We start from the raw sequence: 22,559 nt of genomic DNA on the forward strand, positions 1-22,559 counted from the left end.
ATATGCGTTCCACTTGACGCTCCCAACGCTCGCGGCGTCATTCTATCTTTATTCAATATTCAGTGAGCAATAAAGACAGAATCACTTCAATGTCCACGTTTGAGGCGTTACAGTTAAAACGCGAGCGTGACCGCTCTCAGGCTTCTCTCTGCTTCAATCTTCGAAGGTATAGAGGGTCTCTATTCAAACTTACTACGTTTATCAGTAGAAAAACTAAAATGAAAATAATTATATATATGCTACTGGAATCGCACTCGGCACAATTTTCTTGCACCATTTTCGTCAGTGGAACATGAAACATTCCAATACTTACGTTTAAATGTTAAATTACTTAAAACATTTTCTAACGTTTACGCATATCCGGTAGTCTCTTCTTTATATGTCTGGTGCAATACATTAAAGCAAGACAAGAATATTTTTTCTCACTCTCCCTCATCCGTTTTATTTCGCGCTTCTCCCCAGATTTTTTCTCCTTGTTCTTGTATTGCAGTTCTTGTATTGGTATGAAACAAGTGCAGTTCTTGTATTGGCGATCGGAGTCGGTTATAACTAGAGTTACAACTCGCCCGGATCATTGTCATCGTACACGTTTTCCACGATCTTCCTCGTATTTTCTCGATTTTCCGCCATGGCGAATAATAATAATTTGTGCATCGTTGAATTTTCAAATTTATCAAGAAGTTAAGAAGAAATAATAATGTATATTATCGTTCTCTCGTGAGAAGATTCTTGTAAAAAAGAAAATTGCGTATCCTGTAATCCTCCTCCGGAAGTCGTCGTCTATGAGATCGCAGCCGATATATTTAGCCATTCGGTTCTCGTTTATACTTTCGTTCGTACGTGCGGTTTTTCGCGTTCGTTGTTTTTATTTCATTTAATTCCATTTGTTCCGAGTGTGCGTCCGACTCTCTGCCTGCCTTTTCGCCGCACGCCGGATCGTCCGAAATTGTGGTCAGGAGCGAGTCAATCGCTTGATTCATTTTAGAGGTAAATTCTTTAATTTCTTCGCAAAGAAATTTTACAAATTGTCCCCATCGTTCATTATATTATGCATAATATTTATCGTGCGGCAAGAAACAACGTTTGCAGTCTGCTTTTCTCACATTTTCAGCGCGATATGCATTGCGCGATGCGCAACCACGTTGTTTCTTGCTGCACGAGTCTTCATCTTTCCTGCGTTTCGAAAGAGATTCGAAACGAGGACAGGATGGCCGAAATTGTTTTCCTCCAAAATGTCATTGTTCGTTGCAATCTTGTGCTTTTTATAAATACCTCCGAGAACAGACTAATCAAGATTTTTGAGAATATAATCAATATATTTCTTCTCCACAGAGATCATTTCCGAAAAATCAGGCCTCATGTGGATTTATCCGTTAGTTCCGATATTTCCTAATGCAGGAGCAGCAGGAATTCCTGTAATTTACATAACCAGCCGAAGAGTAAGAGTAAGAGTTTTTCTGTAATAATAGTTTTTATGGCTTGTGAGCCTCTCACTGCTGGCTAGTACTATCAATTTTTGCAATTCCGAAGCCAATTAATAGCATCTTTAGTTATTATCACAGATAATATCTGATAATAATTATTTGATAATTGATAGTATCTTTACGAGGAATACATATCATTCCCACCATTTCTGGATTATTCTGGACTGACTACTAAGTTGATCGGAAGGTCCATAGACATTTGTAAAGCAAATATTAATATATTTATAGTAAAAAACATTTACAATATTCATTAATAATTTGATATTAATAATTGTGCTGCATCATCCTCCAACATGTATTAAAATTTGAAATGAGTCCAGACAGACTTGTAAGGAAATTAATTTCTTAATTATAATAAATATGGAGAGATTAATATAATAGTTAATAAATATTAATAGATAGGTAATAAATACAATAGAGAGATTAATATATAATCAATATCGAAATGCAACATTAATGTTGATACTGTTGATGCAATATATTAATCAACAAAGAAATAAATCAATTCTTTTTTAATACGTCGATTGTCGCGTACGTGACGTACCATAGACGATCAATCGATGATCCATTATTAATTAAATCCCCAAATGATCTCTGCTTAGAAGCGGAGAATATCAGCTGAGATCGCGATGAACTGGCATCTGCTATCTCGATCATTAACAATAATTATTCTATATAAAAAAACTCAATCCCTCGAGGAAAGCGAAAATATGGCGAACTGAGCATGAACCGCCATCGTCCCATGTGCTTCACTTAATTTTTGTTTCACTGAAAGAGAAGTATAATTTTAATATGTAGTTTCATAATAATGGCCGGAAGCTTTGTAACAAAAAACAGTAATGAACACTGTCGCATGCAATTAATCGGGTGTATTAATATTAATGCTCGCATTTATTCATACAGAATGTTTCGCGCGTTACATGAACACGTAATGCGCCGATTTTTGTATTTTATTATTCCACATAACCAGCTGAAAAACGTTTCAAAAAAACGTTCTTAAATGTTACAGAGAAGAGTTTTTGATTATTAAACGCACCAGATAACCCCTGATTGCGCTCGATTGTGCGGATGTACGATCATCGTGGCAAACGAGGCACGACGTTTTAAAGAGCAAGTTCATTATTCGCCGAGAGTCGGTAAGCACGCTGCTTGGCTTTACCCGCCGCCGAAAAAATCGCGCGCGCGCTCTCCCTCTGCTCTAGTAGTTCCGTGATCTTGGTCGCGGCGCTGCGTCGCGGCCGCCATCTTGTTGGAGAGTGCCTAGCCGTAGTGTTTGTTGGAGGTGTACGTGAAACGGGACGGCAGCTTCTCCGTCGGAGGCTGGAAGTGCTGCTGAAGTGGTCGGTGCTACGGTCCTTGGCAGTCCCTGGGCGTCCAGGTGACCTCGCGCGAGGCCAGGGTACCATTAAGCCGACAGGATTGCCGCCAGCGGATCCTTCTGCGCGCCCGAAACCCGTCGAAAGATGGTGAGCGTCCGCCGTTAACACCCTCAGGAAAGAGAGAGAGAGAGAAAGAATGAGAGGGGTAGAGAAAGGAGGAGAGGAGTCTAGATGTTAATCGCGGATCGACGAAAGTTGTTTCTCGCGCTCGCGTCGTCGTCGTCGTTGTCATCATCGTCCTCGTCATCCTCATCATCAACGTCGTCATCATTGTCGATGTCAACAATAACGATGAAGATGTTCATGATGACGGTCCCAAGTCGATTTTAACCTGTATAGGTTCGGAAACGGCTATTGTCAACGTCAACGACGACACGACGATTACGCTCGAGGCACCCCGCGGTTCGAAAGCGTTCGCGCCAAGTATCTGCCCCCTCTCCTCTTCCTTCCGCTCGTCGTTAATGGAGGCGATCTTACCTGCGAACGATTCTCTACCTGCTGCGCGACATAGAGCGACCGTACATACGCGTGTCGTGCACGTAGAACTGGCACGGACTCAGGTATCGGATTTTTCGATTTCTCAACTTTTTCAATTGCCGAGAGGAATGGGAAAGGACTGCCACGATCCCTCTCAGAGTTCTGTGTCTAGTAGTCATTTGCCGCGAGGAGAAAAACGTCGGCCGCCCATATCGGTTTCACGTGCCGATCGTGTCGTGTTTTTCACGCGTGTCGCGATTGTAAACACACGGAGATGAATCCTCGCGCGTCCACGCGAATCGAGCAGCTCTGAGGTACGATCGCCGTTCGTTAGCTCCGCTTCGGCGCGACGTGCGCCATGCGTGTTGCTCGCTTGTCGCTCAGTTGTTCGCTCGCTCGCTCGTTCATTCGTTCGTTCTTCGCTTGCTTGTTTGTTTATTTGTTTGTTTGTTGCGCCATTTGGCTGTCATCGACGTCGTTGGGAGGGTGGGGTGGTCTCCCCGTTTCTCTCTCTCTGTCGTCACGCATCTCTGTCGTTGCGTTGCGTTGCGCTGCCCCCCGCACGCGATGAGAATCGCGTAACTGGAACGTCGACGTCGACGTTGCCCTCCCGGCCCTCCGCGCCAGTCAATATTTTGCGTGGCGTCGGACCCGCTCACGTCGCGCCGGATGCCGATCACGCAGCTGCGCGCATTTACGCCGAATCTCCGCGAAATCTGCCCTCCGCGACTGCCCTTCTGCTCCTCACTCTCGCTCCGGCACCCTCCGCGACTCCTCGTCGGATGGATACCAGTCCAGAGTGACCCCCCTCGCCCTCGCGAGTTCCGATGGACGAGAGAAACAGCCTGCTGATGTACACCGAGATGCTCGTGGTTTGTAATCGCTACATGTGTGCATACGAAGTCGCGTATATACCGCGACGTTATTCGCCTGCGCAGAGAAATAATATTGCGTTCTTCTCCGATCGAGTCCTTTTCCGATTGGAACTGTTAGGCGATGCTGGACGTTTCTGAGGTGGAAACGCACGAAGGAACGAATGATTAGAGTTAACTCCGTGATTGTATGATAACGTCGAGACCAGTAAACGCAGACGGGATAAATGCATCGTGTGTCAGTAAAGGAGCTGGATACACAGCCACTGCGCGACCACTTCCGTTGCTTTATTGAGCTACATGTTACATTTTTACGACTATTTACAATTAATCTACTTAATTCGTCAGAATGTTGCTTTTTATATTGCTTTCATTTTACTATCGTGTGCGCGTCTCGTAGCATAGAAGCAGTAGTTGCTAGTTGTCAGTCATCTTACAGTAAAACGTACGCTGGTCTACGTGATCCTCCACACGAGGAAAGAGATGCCTCAAACTACGCAGTTTTTATTTCGTTCGATTTAGTTCGATTCCGCGCGCCGCTTCCATCGAAATACGCGAATACATAAATACTCTCGGTGTCGATAGCTTTTTCCAGCATACGTGTATTCCCGATTCGGTACCTCGTAATCTATTCTCACTCGGCGGGAGCGCAGTTCTTAATTAACGATCGGTGCTTATATATGTATGTATACAAATCGTCCGCGGCGATGTAGCTTCCGAATGTTTCTGTGCTGATATCGCGAATGCTGGCGCGCTCAATGGAATTGTAATGACAGTGTACGAGTTTATACATGTGTGTATACAGGGTGATTCTGAAATGCATGTCGATATTTTATACAGGATGAATACGAGGACGACTTGAAACGAGGAAAAAGAATGATACGTGAACACAACGCTTTTTTGCATATTATAGCAAATTAAGGAAAATGCTCAACGTGTCTTTTGTTGTTGCGGCAGGTTTTGACATCGTATCTTGCGTTTGCTAAAAAGCACCAAATTAATTCGATTATATGGACATCATTGATGTCGTGCACAATATAGATTTTAAATATCTCCAAAAATAATAGTCTGATGAATTAAAATCAGAGGAGAGGCCTTGTTATCGATCTTTCTCGTCCTATCCTATTCATCATTCTAGGAAGACGATATCTAAAAATGTGCAGAGAAGATAGTGGCATTATGTGTAAGCCATATGTAGCGTTTGCAGGTGCATTTTCTAGGAGCCGCGATAAGATACTTTGTAAAAAATCGTGCAAAGCTCCAAAACTCATGCTGCAGCGATTGCGGCAAACTACACTTATATCGAGCATTTAAAGCCTAGGCATATGTCTATCTAACATTGTCATTTTTCGTTTCTAGCTGAATATTTAGATCCTAAGATATTGACATGCGTTTAAAAATCATCGTGTATGCGTACAGAAAAGCTAGATCAACCCGCTATTGGAGAGCAACATTGGTCGTACATATTTGCGTCTTACACTTGTCACAATTTGTCACTCTCGCGATGTCTATGTTTGTACTACGAATACATTCTATTTCTTCTCGAGAAGCATTTCGAAGAGCAAATCATTGTTGAAGTACGAGTTGAAGTATAAATTGATGTCTCTGCCAATTACGAAATCCGCGCGAGTCAACATACGATTCCTAAATTTAAGAAATGCAAAGAATGTTGTCGATAATCACGCGATATTCATGCATTGAATAAGCTTTAGGATCGTCAAGTCACTTTCACGTGCGTCACTTTCTTCTGAGCAGATTCTTATACTTTGACTCGGAAGTCAAGATGTAAAATTGCAACATTTGCTTTTTTTCAGAGTTCGGCCTCGACAGGTGGTACAGAGGGGTCTAGTCCTGCCTCTAGCCCAGCCTCGGGTACTAGCTTGACAATGTCGGCGCCAAAATTCGGCACACTGGTACCGAATCGCATTTTTGTAGGTGGCATTCCGGCTAGCACTAGCGAGGCAGAACTCGGTCAGGTCTTCTCGGTCTATGGCAACGTCAAGGAAACGAAAATTATTTCGGATCGCGCCGGAGTATCGAAAGGCTATGGCTTCGTTACTTTCGAGACGGAAGAAGAGGCCAAACGGCCCCAACAGGAGGTACGTAAACAGTTGCGATTTGATTGGAAAATCTCGAAAATATTCCTCTGTTTTTTTGTCGTACATTAATCATTATTGTGCTTCGTTTCTTTTTATTTAGGCCGAATGCATCGTCTTGAGAGAAAGGAAACTCAATATAGCGCCTGCGATCAAAAAGCAACCTTTTTCGAGATCGTTTGACGGCAGTACCGGTTCTCCTCCTTCCGTGCCTACTAGTACTTACTATTACGCGAATGGTACGCCGTTAATCATACATCATTAATCGCGTGCGTGTCGTACAAAATGCAACGTTCTCGTTGCAGCATCGTAACGTTGTCGTATGATTGAGGAATACCTAAATTGCGTTTTCAATCGCTTATTTCCTCCCTTGTGTGTGTGTATACAGGTATGGGCCTCCCTTATCAGAACGGCATGACGTTCTACAACACGACACCCACACCAGCGACTTCCATTGCTCCACCTACGGATCCAGGAACACTTTATCAAGCTGCAGGAGTGTTTGGTAAGCATTACCCGCCGATATTACACACGTTCTTACAATCGCTCATGGAAATCGCTGGAACGGACCTGAGACCTTACGAATTCTTGCTTATCGCTACGTTTATCCGAAACGTTTTAATCGTCAATTTACTAAAAATTAGTCTTTAGAAGATTCATCTTTTTCTTCGCAGATAACGCGTACGTCTTGTCTCAAACGTTAATCCCCACGAGATACATGGACAATCTTAGCGTACGATGAAGCTAATGGCGTTGATTTTTTACGATGATTTAATCGACGAATTAAAAATATACTAATTTTCTTTCGCGTGTTCTTTTGCACAGGTCCTCAACCTGCCACTGGCCATCAAACGTTCACGCCTGTGATGTATCCATGTCCGCCTCCCTCTATTTATGTGCCGCAGCAATACCAGTATTCGCCCATACCGGTACGTATAGAAGAATAATCGATTGCTCGTACACACATGTTTCGTTTTCATACTTTTTCCGTTTTCTTTGATTCTTCGTTTTAAATACCAGATCCTGGTATGGGGTTTTTCCTCACACATACAGACACACACACACACACACACACACACACACAGAGGAATACATATAGCTCCTAAGCATAAAATCCTGATTGTCCTCGTCTGTGTCTTTGTATCTTTTATTAAATGGCATATGTCGGTTACGGTTTGACAGACAAATGGTCTGATGGGAGAAGCCATACCACCGGCGTTTCTACCCAACCCTCAGCAAATGCCTACTTACGTCCTTCTCGACGCTATACAGTATTGAGACTCAAAGGTATATGGTTTACGCTAAGCGACTAGCATGCCGCTCGTCGTTGTTTGAGCGTTTTACTTTTTCTTTCGTTCTGCGTCACCTTTTGATGCACGGCTTGTCGATGCATGCTCAAATCTGTCGATGCCTCGCTCAAAAGCTCTCTTCCCTGTCTCACCACCTGATGTGTATTCACTGATGTCGTCCACGTAAAATCTTGTGACATTAATCTGTACGTTAATGTAATTGCAATGTTAGGTCTAATTGAGATAGAAACAAAAGAGTCGGAGCGCGCATTGAGAAACGTGCAAGTGATAGCAACATGACTAGTAGTCACGATAAACATAATAGAACAATTAATCAAGCTGCTGGAGAAGATAAATGACAGAGATGGACGTACATGTCCTACTAACGAAATCATTTCAGTAACTGTGTAAAGTGCTGCCAACAATAGTAAAAGTATTTCGAGTAATGAAAATGTTAGAGCTAATAATTGGTTAACTAATCTAGCTTGTGTCTACTTACAATCATTTAAAATGAAAAATAAGTAGTGGCAGAAGAAGATAAACGGTGCAAGACGATCGATAAATTTCTGTGGCGATCGTATCGTAGATCCATACATTTTCCTCGTTGTTCCCTTCTTTGTTGCTTTCCCCATTTGTCTCCAATTTTATCGGTGCACAATCCGTCTTGGTAGATTGTAATTAAGTGTCGTAACAGAGACGTCGAGGGTGCTTGTATCAATCTCGTTCTCGTACAGCATGATCGTCTGCCTCAGCCTTCGTGTTGCAGAGTTCATTTCACTTTCCAATGACACGAGTCGCACTTAACTCGGGTCGCGAATTCGTGTGGCACGCGATCCCCTCGCACGCGAGGCGCGTTACCGAAACGACACTTCTCCGCTGTGTAACGTTACCTTCGCAGATTCTGCTGTATTCGCGCAAAATTCTTCCTACACATGAAAGAATAGAATTAATTGAGCAGCACTGTACAAACTGTCGAAAATGCATGTTGTTGTGTAAATGTCATATCGTGTTATATGTGTATACAGTTATGTGCGCAATATGAGTTTAAAATGGCTTAGTTCAAAGATGCTCTTCTCATGCAAGACACAAGTAAGCAATCACGGAACAATTTACCTCGTGTGGACGAGAGGTTGCCGATAGTTATGCCACGTAGTAATTAACCGCTTCCTCCATCAGTGTAATTCCCCGAATGTTTGACTTGTTTCTCACGCACACGCGCTGCATCTCCTCCCTAACTTGGAATGACCTAAGAAATGTTACTGTTACGCAATATTGAAACACACGTGGAACGAAGCATACAGCCTCGTGCTTGGCTTTCATCTAGTTATGGACTTGCTCTCATTAAGATAGACCTACTCTCGCAAATGTTAGTTACAATTAATTAACTGTTGCTTTTCACACTTTCGTCTACAATTTAACGCCCGTTTTATCTCCCGATAAAGAAAAGGATTAATTAATTCCGATGCTTTGATCGTCCGTATTTTCTTGGCAGCTGCGACACTTGGATGCGAGAATTTATTTTCCGTTTAAAATACGTTCCTACTCGTCGTTCGTATACAGATAATGTGGATCAAGTGAAAAGTAGGACTCTGAATCTCTCGCAGCTGCCAACGTTATATTTTGTGTGTGTGTGTGTGTGCGTGCGCGCGCATGTATGTATGTATGTATGTACTATATCGCGTTGCCTCGTTTAAAGAAGCACACAGTTTAGCACTTGGAGAAATTGAAGCGTTTATCGGTTCTCGAATTGGGCAAAGTAGCGCGACGAAGGATGATTACCTAGCGTTCCTTGGGAACAATTCGTGGACGTGACGATTGATTTACGCGAGACATTTAATACTCGAGCCGAAAGCAGCGTTCGAGAGAGATTAAATCAAACGTACCTTTACGTTTGTGTCCACAGTACGAATCGTACTACGCAGGACAGGCCGCCACCGGGGCACCTCAGTACGTATACGCTACTACCGGCAGTTCACCGAGCAACGCGAGCAACGGTGGTGGCGGTAACAATTCCGGCAGCGGCGGGAATAACGGCACAGGAGCGACCAGCCCACCGACAGGTCCGCCACCGCCTCTACCTGCTCCGCACCCGACACATTTTTATGCGGCCGCACCACCTCCACATCATCATCCGCCTGTACCGACTGGTCCGCCGCCACCCCCAGCGCAGATGGACCATATGTACTTTTCCTTCGCAGCCGGTCCCCCGCCGCCGCTGCCACATGCGCCTATGGGAATGAACGAGCAGCAGCAGCAGCAGCAATTGTTAATGTATGCCACAGATGCTACGTGCCAGCAGACCTCGACATCTGATGGTCAGATTGCTCCGCAAGAGGTAAGCTCTCTGAGATTATTATCTTTGTAACTTTCTTTGGCATTGAATCGTTTGAATATTTATCGCCGCGTATCAAGTACATGCCCGGTGCGAAAATTTCACGTGGATATTCGAGCACGGTCGCTGTCAAATCATAGTGTTGGTACGCTAATGGTTATTCTTGATAGATGAAATATCAATGATCACGTTCGCTGCGAATTTGATGAGAATTTACTTGCTTACGCTACACGAAGAATCGCACTCATGTTCGATTATAAGATTGACGTAAAGCAGTGCGGTGTGTCACTTTATGAAATGAAATCGTAGGATTCACGTCCAGCGCCAAGCCACTCGGAGCAACCGCACGGTGAAGCGCAAGCCGCTACAGGCTCACCGGCGACACCTCTGGTGCCTCTTATGCCCGTCAAATATCCCATGTCCGGTCGTTACCATACTAATTATCATCCGGTCGCGATGCACGCGCCGCACAACGCGCAGAACGATAGCGAGGACTGCACCGCTGCCAGTCCACTGCATTGTCGCACTTTCGTTTATCATCCGGCCATGTACATTCCACACGCACACGCACCGCCACATACGTATCACCACAACGCGTCCGGTACCGCTAGTCTCCTGCCGACACCGTTCTCGACTTCGTTGCATCAATCGACCTATGATACCAATAGCACAAGGACGCATACGCACAATAAAGACAGCAGCAGCAACAAGTACACAGGCGGTCAGGGGAACAGTTACACAAGAGGTGACAGGGCTGGTCAGAATCATGGGCACCCATTAACTCATCAGGGCACACACGTTAGGTCGCAGGGCGCACCGGGCGGCTCGTCACACAGTAGCAAATGCGGCGGAAGCGTGACAGACGGCGGGTTCCACAGACATACAACGGTCGCGGTATCGTCGCGACTGCCGGTGCCGCACAATAGGAGAATGATCGGAGGAAACATGGGCTCGTCGGGGTCTCTCAGATCTGGCGGTGGTTATGGCTCGAATCACAAACTCGGCGGTCACGCCATGGTGTCCAACTATGGTAGCGGCACGCCTAAACCGGGCTACAACGTCGCGAATAACGCGAGTCAGGGATTCGAGAACGGCCGCGGCAAGAACGGCTGCGGCGACGATCAGTATTATGAGACGAACGCAAGCAATAGCAAACCATCCTCCGGAGGTGGTTACGGCTCGAGTCGTAAAAACTGCCAGTCGGGCAACAGCTACAGGGGCGGCGCGGCCCGGTTGGAGACGTCTTCTGCGAACGATAGCAGCAACGGTCGGCCTAACACTGACGTTCCTCGCACTGACAGCACCGTCGTTCTTGTTGTCACACTAACAACCGCGACTACGGCGACAACGACGACGACGACGTTGTCCTCGCGTTTATCTCCAGCCGGTGCGAGCGCGGATGCGCCGTCGAACGTTCAGGAGAAACCAGCGAGCCCACCGCCAGCCCCCTATTCGCCCATGACACAACCCCTTCCAACTCTCTCACCACCCACCCCGCAGGTCCAATTTTACACCCCGATCCAGAACCGTTATCAGCAATCCTCCATGCCCCCGTCCCAAATGCACCAGCAACAGTCAGTCAATCAACGCAGTCGGTACTCCGTCGGCCAGTCGTTGTCATCCGCCAATCGGAGGCCGTCCGATAAGTACACCAACAGCGGCTCGCAAACTACGATGCTGCGGCAGCCCAAGTTCAAGGTGAACGGCATAATGCAGACCGCTGCGACCACGACGGTGACGGGCAAGCTCGACGACAGTCTGGGAGGCGCTGGCGACGGTCCGGGTAGGCTACCGATAACACCACCCGGTACACCGCGGGCGACTGGACACCCGGCGGCTGGCGATCAGAACTTGAGCGATACGTGCCATCAAATGCAGGCGCTCAGCTTGTAGAAGGTTACCATCGGCCTCTTTCTGTACGTTTCTTTTCATTTTCGTTGTCCTCTTACCGGGAGTGTATCGCGCGTGTCCTCTAAAGGATACCGTAGAACAGAAAGAGGAACCTTAAAAACGATGGCTGCGAAATACGAAAATGGCTCAGATTTAACTCGACAATGCCCGTGCATAGACAGACACACACGCAAACGCGCGCGCGCGCGCGCGCGCGTGTGTGTGTGTGTGTGTGTGTATTGTTTAATTTCGTTTCATCATTTTCATAAGCGTATTGCCCGCTTAATTCCGTGCCGTTTTCGCAGTTTATATGTAAATGTATAAATACACAAGATTATAACGCTATGGTATAATTTCCCCGGTGATCTCAGACTCGACACGCTAGAGAACAAAAGCCAGACACACGACTACGAGTAATTTTTCCCAGTTCGATTATAGTGGCTCGCAGACTCGTTGATTCCCGACGAGCAACTCTCCTGCATATGTGCGACCCGCACGAGCACGTACAGTCGAGAATGTTCAGAGACACAGTAGGATATTGTTTGTTGTTACGTAGTAAGAGAGAGATGGGCGGATGTACCTAAAGTGAAGCTGATCTTGAACAATATTCAACACAAGAGAGATGTGTGGAAAGACAACTTTACGGAAAAGACAACTTCTATCTTAAAAAAAGAAATATATATATACATATATATACACACACACATCCAGACATACATAGGTACGATACATCGTTTACATATACATATGTATATGTATATATATTATATATATATATCTACGTTATATTATTAATACACATACCATTATATACAGTAACCGATGTTATTATGCGTGATAGGCTCGACAAACCATGAATCTCGCGCGAGCAAGGCTAGATTAGTTAGCAAAGTAGAACCGAGGAAAAATATAAGAAAAAGAAGATAAATAACATTCTTAACGTACAAAGACGAGCGATTTGTCATGTGTTCAAAAAGACGAAAAAAAAATAATAAGAGAAATAAAAGGCAGATGGGTAACAGGGAGGCGAGATAGACGGTTGATTTCATAAACGGTTGCTCAAGGCACTGCCACATCTACACTTCTTATTTTCCTACCCCGGAGAGACGGGAGGTGACATCCGTACTTATTTTTCTCTCTTGTTTTTCTCTAGAGTAACCGTCATTATCTGTTTTTGTCGCGCGTTTTCTAGATCGGATAGAGCGGATTGTGTAACAATACGATTCGTTGTTCCCTTTGTTTGTCGGGAAATTTTCGCGCTAAAAACATTGTGCGTCTTATAGCTGTTGAATATTGAGGAAAAACAAAACCCAAGATCCACGACGATGAAAGATGATGCGCCCCGTACCCAAGCGAAAATAAGGTATTAAAAGAGATAAGATATTAAAAGAGGAGAAAAATAATAATAATGAATTAAAAAAAAATGTGTCGGCTGTGAGCTTCCGAGCAAATAACAATAATTAAATTATTGTAATATTAAAAGTTAAAGAATATTCTTACCTGATTGTTATCGAAGGTGGGTTTCTTTTACCCGTAAATGTGAAGCAAATTTGTTATCTCGTATCTCGCACACCGTAGCTATGATTGTCCGTTTAAGAGAGACACAGAGAGAGAAAGGGAGAAAGAAAGAAAGATAGAGATAGGATAAACAAGATGAGTGTGTTGCGTGTCGTCGTGTGAGCATCGTGTCGCGATGGTTTCGGCGACGTGTCCGATAGACGAAATGGCCGATAGGGACGCAATGCGGCATAGACAAGGCCTAGCGAGAAGGCGCGTAGAGGGAAATCCAAGCGAATATAGTTAACACGAAGAAATTAATTTATTGGAAAAGCAAGAGTGCCTTCTATTTGTTTTCGTGATTGTATTGTTGAACATTTGTTGTGTTATGTTCTCCGAGAGCCTCTAATGTTGTTATAAGAAACAAAGAGATGTTTGAAGAATGTTGTTCCTCTATTTATTTATTGATTTAGGGCGTGCGTGATGCTAAACATGCCCAACTATACCCAGCGAATTCGGAAGTGTGAGAATATACTGCTGTAAAGAGGTCTGGAGGACAGTAATCTGCGTGTTTGCGTGTGTTGTGTGAGAGAGAGAGAAAGAGAAAAGGGGAGAAAGAAAGCGAGCGCAGAGACACGAAAAGAAAACGAAAACGCCGCATGATTATCGATGTTATCATGCCGACGAGGAAGGTATCATTAGAAGGAAGGAAGGGTAGGACTGGGAAAGCAGTGAGAGTGCATGTGAAGCGAGCGAATGGATATTATAAGTAGAAATAAAAAAAGAAATGAAAAAAAGAGAGCGGCTTATTTCGACAGCTAATTCTACGTGTAGATAGGATGCGAAAAGAGAAGAAGACGTGTCCCTGTATGCACATGCATATATCCATCGTGTGCATGCATACATTCGCGCTGCGATATAGACGCACATATGTATATATACGTATATATATACGTGTGTGCATACCCGTGTTGATGTACATATATGCATGTGCATACGTACCGAGTGACATTACAATACATACCGAAGATATCCAAGATGCAAGTGCGAAGAGAGATATGCGTTTACTTAGTCCATGTGTGTGTACTTGTGCTTATGCGCGAATCTGGGTAGGTGGCTGTGATTACTTGCGTGCGAGTACAGATGTATATGTAAGCATACGTGTGGCCCGTGTATCTTACTCGTTATACAGGCACACGCATATTTCATATATACACACATATATGCATATATATATATAACTATATACGTATGATATGCAGTATATAGTATATATATGTGTATATATATAACATACTCTCTATACTCTCTAATTATACGTGTATCTATACGAAAAAGGAAAGGCGAGAGAGGTATAGCAAAGTGCAATTCTATGTTGACTTTGGTACAACAAAGCTAAGTGAAAGAACTCGAAAGCGAATTGTTAGATTAAACGAGCGCTAAACAATCGTGTACTAAATTTAACGTAGAATGGTGCTAAAAACGCAGTCGAGAGTATAAAAAAAGATATAAAAGAATATATATATATATATATATAAATATATATTACACACAAAATATAATTATAGTTTTAATCTCCGAGGAGAGAGAAAGAGAGAGAGAGAGAAAAGAGAGAAAAGAATCTAAGATATACATCTGAGCTATGTGTAGCAGAAGTAATAGAATCTACGAATGTATTATACGCAGCAAAGATGCATTTCGGATCGTGGAATGTCCTAATTTTCGTCGCGTTCGCGCGATCCTTGCGGAAAGAGGCATACGTTGAGAGGAACATAGACTTTCCATGGCAATCTGTATCGAATATTCGAAAACGTTATTGTCTTTCGGAAGATTATACGGGTTACCTCACGAGAAATACCGGCTATATATATATATATATAAAATATATATCTACGTTATATTAATATATTATAATTACAAAATATATCCGTTGTTATGATAAGTTCGACAAGCTATGAATCTCGCGAGCAACGCTAAGACTAGTTAGTAAAGTAACGGGAGAAGGAAAAGAAGAAGGAAAATAAAATAACATTGTTAATGTACAAAAATGAGCGACTTGTCACGTGTTCCAAAAAAAAAAAGAAGAAAAAATGTGGCAAATAAAAGCGGAAGGAAAGAAAGAGGCGAGGCACACGGTCGAATTTCATAAACGAATATTTCCGCAAGTTGAAGATGAAATGATTGCACATTGCATACATCGGATAATCAGTAATGAGAAGATATTGCGTTTGTTGCACGTCCGCGGACGATATGATTACGGAATATACCTGTTTCGTTTATTTGTGATCTTTTCTGTTTCTCTGAGATTGGCGCTATTCTCTTATCTTTATACCGATGTACCATTGTACAATTCCATGATGGATACATACATTTATGTATCCATCATGGAATTGTATTGAAATACTACGTAGATGAGTGTAGAACCGAACAGTCATATTTCCCCGGGGAGAAACGCAAGTGGGTGCATTCCACGATCCACGAAGCGTGCCCATGAAACAAATTTACGCATTAATGAACATAAAATTATACACAAAATAGCATACAAGCTATATATCACAAAGGTTATATAAGATTTAAATATTCTATGGTAATAAAAGAGGAAATATGTTATGCATAAGAGAGGCAACTATCTAAAACGAAATATTAATAATAAATAATAATACAATGATAAAAGACAAACATCTGTGCATGAAAATCATAGTTAGAGAAAAATTAGTAAAGGGATGATATAGAAGGAAACCGCTGTAAATTTCTTCTGCAATTATATAATGATAATGATAAAATAATTTAATGTGTATATATATACATATACACAAGACGCATCATCTGGTGTGTGTACGTGTTGATTATATACATGTACACACACACCACGTGTATACAGGTTGTATAATCGGACTTCATTTCAGTTGCAGTTTTCCTCGTGAATTTTTGAAATCGATATTTCCATGGCAAAAATTGGTCAGACCTCCAATAATCCAGAAATCAAACGATTAAATTTTCAAAAAAAGTATATTTACTAGATGATCAGCGCAGAACATGCTGATCCTTTAATTTTTCGAGCAAAATAATCCGACGGAAATACGTGTCAAAAACTACAGCAAAAACGTCCGTTACACGTGATGAAATGTTTGCTCCAGGAGAGAATCGAATTGAAATTTCTCAAGAAAAATCCGTAACTGAAAGGAGGTACGATAGCTTGAGCCACCGTGTATAACTATTAACAACAATCGCAATAGTTGATAACAGTAATAGTATCAATAGCAAAAGTCCCACTGAAACATTGAAAGGTACGAAGCTCGATGATAGACTGTGTTCACTCAGCAAGTGCAGGGCGACAGCGGGTAGTCTACAGGTCTGTTATACACAGCGAAATTACCGGATGGGCAAGAACGGGTCGCAGAAACGAAATGTTACTCTTTGGCCATAAATAACAAACTGTATTTTTATTGATACTATAATACAGAGATCATATAAGTCTCCTCCTCCTGATGTAATGTCTTACCCATGCGAGAATTTTTCGAGCTGATTTTACATCGCGAGATAGAGCGCGTTCGTTTGAGCGTTTGCTTCTCGTTTCTTTCGGTAACCTTGCAGCTCGAAAGCTCGATTTTTTTTAACGACCACAACGTTAAAAGATGGCACGACTCCTCACCGTGATACATGATTAATACTAACGCTATCCTGAAACTTGCGATCCATCGCTAAATATACATGAATCGAAGCGGTATTCCCATCGCAGCAGACTACGTGTTAAATACTTTACCATTACATCAAATACTTCGCTAAAATCACAATGATAATCACATCCGCAGGAATATTACCTCAGACGTTGAAATTAATCTACGTTAACTTCTAATTCGTAGACGATACATTTCTTACTTCCGCGTTATTAACATACTGGAAATGCTTCAATTATGGCAGTGGCGAAATTTCAACGCGCCTCAATCTTGCACACCGTTACGGCTAGTAAGTCGGACATCGGGTCTAACAATTCTCATCTCGCGTCTCGTCAAATTACAAAAAATGTGTGAGCAATATTACAAAGCTAGTTGAAATATAACCGGAATTTACCTCGTCGCTCGTTGTTTGACTAAAAAATCCGGCTTAAATTTCCATCATTCTCGTAGTCTATTTCCATAGGCTATTAATATTGTTAAAATATTGTAAAAAAGTGATCTCATAAAATCGATAATCGCTGATATAATGAGTAGCAAATACTATCTTGGATAGATATAAAATACTGCAAGCAGCAGTAATTCTAGCGGAATGGAAAAATCGTAAAAAGACCTACACAAGTACCGTGTAGAGAACGGTACTCTTATCGCTACACAGTTAATCACAACGACGTGTCTTTGATATACGCAATATTCCCTCGTTCGCGACGTTTCTTCCTTACCTTACGAGTTTCATAAAATGCATATCAATGAATTTAGCTACCGCGCGTACAGAACGTTGTATATAATTTATAACTCGGTCGTCATGTGAGATGTTAAGGCTTGGACACGAGTAGCGTTGCAACTCTTGCACAGAACATGATCGTCCAGGGGGTAGCAGCCTCGCCCCTCCGAGTCGGAGGACAACACTAATCCGCAATCCTCGCACTTGTAACACTGAATGTGGAAGCTACGGTCTAACGCCACTACTCGCACAGTCTCGTCCTGACCGGGCTCGGGCATTATTGGCAACTTGCAAACGCAGCAACGGGGAGCGAATTTCCTACGTGGAAGAATGTACGTTAGCAGAATGCAAAGAATTCCTACCCTTAGATTCACAAGAATTAACACTTGCGGCCGCTGACATGGCACTAATTTTTTTTCATGAGCCGAGAGAGAGAGATTGATGTTTTTATTTTATTAATTTGTTATCCATAATTTACTATTAATATTATTTTAATGTATACACTTTTTCCAATTTTTATGTATTCATCTTGCAATTTTTACTTTAGGATAGCCACCGGCAAAAATGTTAATTATAAAATGGCTAAAAAGATGAGTAATCCATTTTTTTCTATTTTTTTCTATTTTAGTACTATCTGATAAGAAATACACTTACTTATGGAAGCATTGGATACAATGGATCTGGTTGGTGGCGTCAACCGTGAAGGGAATTCCATCGAGGCTCTGACCGCAAACGACACAGGTAAAGCAAGAAGGATGGTAGGGCTTGCCAGTAGCTCGCAGTATCCGATCGAGTATCGGTCTGGTGCAGACGCAACATTTTTCCAGAGTATTAAGATAATCCTCTTCACAGTACGGCTTGCCTTCTAGCGAGTAAAATGGTTTTCCTTGTAGATTAACTTTACACACGAAGCAGCAGAAACAGTTTATGTGAAAGACTTTGTCCATTGCCGAGCACCCAGTGCCCTCGCCTTCGACCTTGCGCCCGCAGTGGGCACAAATGCCGTATATATCGCTGTCTTCATTGTTATCTTCCATTCCTCGAACTAACAGATTCGTGAGAACATCGACCTACGAACAGAATTGTTTATTGGTCAATTAGAGCGATCGAAGCAAAATATTCGAGAGAAAAAAAAAAGATGAAAAAAGATTATTTCAAATCGAAAATCAAAACTGATCGCTCTATGATCGATGACCAATAATTTGAGACAGCATCTTATACCTTTCGCAAGACAGAATCTCGGGGATTGTCTTCTTTAACGGGTGACACCTTGCCTTGCGGCTGCGTGGACGCGGCTGATCCGTACCCAGAGTACATAGAGTAATTGCAAGATAATTGCGACGGTGGTCTAGGATTGATCGGCTCGTATATCGACTCGTACGTCGAGCTGGACTGCGAACTCGGCCCATAGATATCGGCAGGATAATTGCCGGACGGATAATCAGTTTGATAAGTGGCGCGTCTCAGCTCACTGTAACTCGACGAGACTGGACTCGGCGGTGGAGGCAGTTCCTCGGGCGGCGGCGGGAACGAATTTCCTGGCACGCAGGAAACGTACTCCGACGGCTCCGGCGGTGGCGGTAAATCGTCTGCAGTTCAACAAACAGATACTAGCAATTTGTTGGACAAATGCTGTCAATTGCATTTTTTAAATTGAGAATTCTCAACTCTAAATGATATTTAATCTTTGGATTTAATCTAAAATTTAAATGTTATTAAAGATTTAAATAAAATATTAAGTTGCTTACTTTATTTGTTACTTCTCCTTTCTTAATATATTAACTTGAAAAGATTTTTACCGGCACTGTGCGCTGGAGGAACGTTGCAATATGTGTTTTCCGTTTTAGAATTCCACTGAATGTTGCTGTATATAATGTCCTTCTCAGCCTCGTTTGGATACTTGTACGCGGGTACCGGGATAGGTACCGGCGGTTCTATGTTACTGTACACGGCGTTTCTGGTTGCTCTGCTCGCGCGATCGTCTACGGGGACCTGAGGAGCTGGCATGTTTCCGACGTTGGAGTAATAGTTCTTCTCGTCGTATCTGTACTTGGGCTCGAACTTCTCCTCCGGCTGCGTATACAAACTGTCGTTGTTCTGATAGAGTTTCGACGCTTCCTTGCCGTTGGCGGATGCCATTTGGGAAAAGTCGTTCTTTATGTCCAGCGGTACATACGGCGACGGGGTGTTCATGTACAAATTTGAAGTCTTGTCGTTCGAGCCTGTGTTGTTGAGCACTGTGCTGTACGACGGCGTCGGTGGAGCCTTCACGGTGTAACTTTGTGGTATCTGGGACAAAAATTGCCACGTTGCACTTAACGCTTGTGTTTCCACTGCTGCAACCTTTGCGCTGCTCAATGTGTTATATAATACAGGTAATAATATAATTATAATATAGTTTAGCTTTAGTTACCATTGTCGCATCCATATTTTAAGGATGCGTGTAAATAGATCCAAAACTGTGTTAGTGTCTAATAATATAAGCTAATAATAATATTGCATGCAGTACTGATATTTAAATATATATATAATATGTGATAATATAAATATATGTAATGTGTGATATATAAATGTATATGATGTAATGTTAAGTATATGAAAGGTAGTGTAAAATGTATGCAATGAAGTGACGAGGTTATGACGGGAAAAATAAGATTCACCTGCGGCTGAGACTTTTTCGGCTTCGGCGGCACCGCAGGCCCGACCTTCTTGCCAGGCTTGACCGCCGCCTTGGTCGCCTCATCGCCGTGATTGATCTGCAGGCTGGCGATCTGCTGCTCCAGATTACTCACGTTTGACATTTTTCTGCAACACGATAGGTTAGGTTATGTAGACCCGTATGTTTGCCCATAAATTACCGAGATAGCGCTTATCAGTGCTCGCGGTCCCACCTAACGTACTTTGTAATTTTTCCAGACGTTACTTCGAGCACGACTCAAGGATTTCCATGAATAATTTATAGAGAAAATTACGAAAAAGTAGAAAATAACGGCGCGATTAGTGTAGGCACCTGAAAGCACGCTCGCGCGATGTCAACGACCCTCGGTAGAAGCTTTTAAAGCGCGAGAGACGTTCGCACTTTGCACTCTGCTCTCCACGGGACGAAATAAATATGCATTCTTCACTTCTGGATGGAAAGAGAAGAAAGGAGACGGCGCGCGACGGAGCAAACGTGCAGCTGACACGAGCGGCCCTAGTAATGACTCACGCGAAACGTCATCGGGAGCGTCATCGGTCGGAGTTACGCCTCGATTACGCTTATCGTAGAATGACATATGTACGAGAACCATGCAATAACGCAATCCGCTGTGTGGACGCACGTACTCGCCGAAAGCTCGATTCGTCGACGCTGTCTGCACAATTTTTTCTCCTCTTCCTTTCTCGAGCCTCGTGAAGTTGTTCACTTGTCGCGTCGATCAGGGCGTGAACGTGGCCGCGCGCGGACTCCCTTATCAGCGCGCCAGAGTAAAAAAATGAACCAGACGGCCCGGAAGTCGCATCTCCTCTTATCCACGCCGCACCACACCCTTGCAACCTGTCGGCGACCCGCCCGATAAGCTCGACAGGCTAAACGATTCGAGAGACGGACGACCGATCAATCCCCAACGAAGCAGCACGCGGTCTGCTCCGTGACTGTCGAGGCTCCAATTATTCACGCGAGTCCCAGTCGGTGACTATCCCGTGTGCCGGCGCGAATTCCAGCGAGTTTCGATAGAGTTTGGAGAGAGGAGAGGATCATGCATAACGTGCATGACGCACAGGGCGAATATTGTCACCGAGGTATATTGTCTCAAGGACCGCGACAGGAAATGTACAGTTTCCTGCGTTTACCACTTGCGCTGATCATGCAAGTTTATTTATAGATTATATGAGATGATTAGAAATTTTATTAATAATGGTATAGTTGAATATACATATTAGGTATTTGTATTATATAGTTTTTAGTCTTTTCTGTGGTGAGAAGCTTTCGTTCACGTAATGGATTTTTTCTAGAACGATAAAAACGAAATAAAAATCTCATCATATAATGAAACACACGTTTAGTCATAACTTGCGGAAACAATGTCTGGGCTTAACACGTTTTCTCGGACCGGGTTATATATCTGCTAAACAAGCGAAAATGGAGGCGAATTAGATACAATATAAGCGGCTTCGCACACAAGAATTATCGCACATTTACTGAGATAATGTGCACAAGTAATTGAATGATTTTCAACGTTAACAAAACAATTTTTAAATTTTACAGAACAGATAAGTTAACAGATAAATTTTAAAATTTATCTTTTTATGCTGAATTAAACATTTTTGAAGATCTTCTTCATATTGATGACTGTTACATCCGAGTTTTCCTCGTTTTCGGGATTACCAAGATGAATCACGAACACGCAATTTTCTATGATTTATTATTAGAGTCATAAACTTGCTACCGATTGAATAGACGGATGAGGAAAATAATTAGAAAAAAACTAGATAATATCACAGCATTCGTAAAGTGTTACTTAGATTTATCGTCAGCGAAATCATTAGCATCTCGTTATTGCGATTCTCGGGAACGACTGTCGATAATTATAAAAACTATGTCAAAAATAACATTAAATTATCATCTCTCGTGACCATCGTATCATCGAAATTTTTTCTATTACTTGACGGTTTCTTTCTTAAATCCTCTTATCCGTTAATTACAATGTGCTCCACATTTTTTCTACGTAAGAGAGAAAGAGAGATCGAAAAAAGTAGATACAATAATGAAGATATCGTTTCCATTATCGCTACGTGACGATTGTTCGGTAATCCTGTACTTAAAATTTAACGTCAATCATGAGTGATTGACATGATCAGGTGCAC

At 42.8% G+C, this 22,559-nt stretch overlaps 2 protein-coding genes and 1 long non-coding RNA gene across 8 annotated transcripts; 1 reads left to right on the forward strand and 2 right to left on the reverse strand.

Moving 5' to 3' along the window:
- Nucleotides 1-1,992: 1,992 nt before the first annotated feature.
- On the reverse strand, nucleotides 1,993-2,638 carry LOC105274955. The gene is made up of 2 exons (XR_003406480.1): nucleotides 2,521-2,638; nucleotides 1,993-2,252 (listed from the first exon to the last, which is right to left on the reverse strand). It is a non-coding gene; the product is annotated as an uncharacterized LOC105274955 (long non-coding RNA).
- Nucleotides 2,639-2,739: 101 nt separating this feature from the next.
- LOC105274954 (trithorax group protein osa) lies at nucleotides 2,740-15,919 on the forward strand. 2 transcript variants are annotated; one of them, XM_020030249.2, is made up of 7 exons: nucleotides 2,740-2,950; nucleotides 6,027-6,311; nucleotides 6,412-6,547; nucleotides 6,697-6,813; nucleotides 7,134-7,237; nucleotides 9,501-9,932; nucleotides 10,239-11,822. In XM_020030249.2, exons 1-7 carry the CDS (start codon nucleotides 2,948-2,950, stop codon nucleotides 11,820-11,822), a joined length of 2,661 nt encoding a protein of 886 aa, XP_019885808.1. In that variant the 5' UTR covers nucleotides 2,740-2,947. The 2 variants fall into 2 exon arrangements, with proteins under 2 accessions (XP_019885808.1, XP_019885807.1); XM_020030248.2 differs by lacking the exon at nucleotides 2,740-2,950 and adding an exon at nucleotides 2,965-4,212 and having other exon boundaries at nucleotides 10,239-15,919.
- An 821-nt stretch (nucleotides 15,920-16,740) lies between these two features.
- Nucleotides 16,741-21,915, reverse strand: LOC105274952 (lipoma-preferred partner homolog). Of its 5 annotated transcripts, none has more exons than XM_011331453.3 (6): nucleotides 21,039-21,915; nucleotides 20,375-20,519; nucleotides 19,514-20,003; nucleotides 18,936-19,303; nucleotides 18,369-18,784; nucleotides 16,741-18,032 (listed from the first exon to the last, which is right to left on the reverse strand). In XM_011331453.3, exons 2-6 carry the CDS (start codon nucleotides 20,513-20,515, stop codon nucleotides 17,780-17,782), a joined length of 1,668 nt encoding a protein of 555 aa, XP_011329755.1. In that variant the 5' UTR covers nucleotides 20,516-20,519; nucleotides 21,039-21,915; the 3' UTR covers nucleotides 16,741-17,779. The 5 variants fall into 5 exon arrangements, with proteins under 5 accessions (XP_011329755.1, XP_011329758.1, XP_011329757.1 ...); XM_011331456.3 differs by having other exon boundaries at nucleotides 19,514-19,979; nucleotides 21,039-21,914; XM_011331455.3 differs by lacking the exon at nucleotides 21,039-21,915 and adding an exon at nucleotides 20,725-21,032.
- Nucleotides 21,916-22,559: the final 644 nt, after the last annotated feature.

Source organism: Ooceraea biroi, chromosome 1, assembly GCF_003672135.1.
Source record: "Ooceraea biroi isolate clonal line C1 chromosome 1, Obir_v5.4, whole genome shotgun sequence".
Taxonomy (NCBI): Eukaryota; Metazoa; Arthropoda; class Insecta; order Hymenoptera; family Formicidae; genus Ooceraea; species Ooceraea biroi.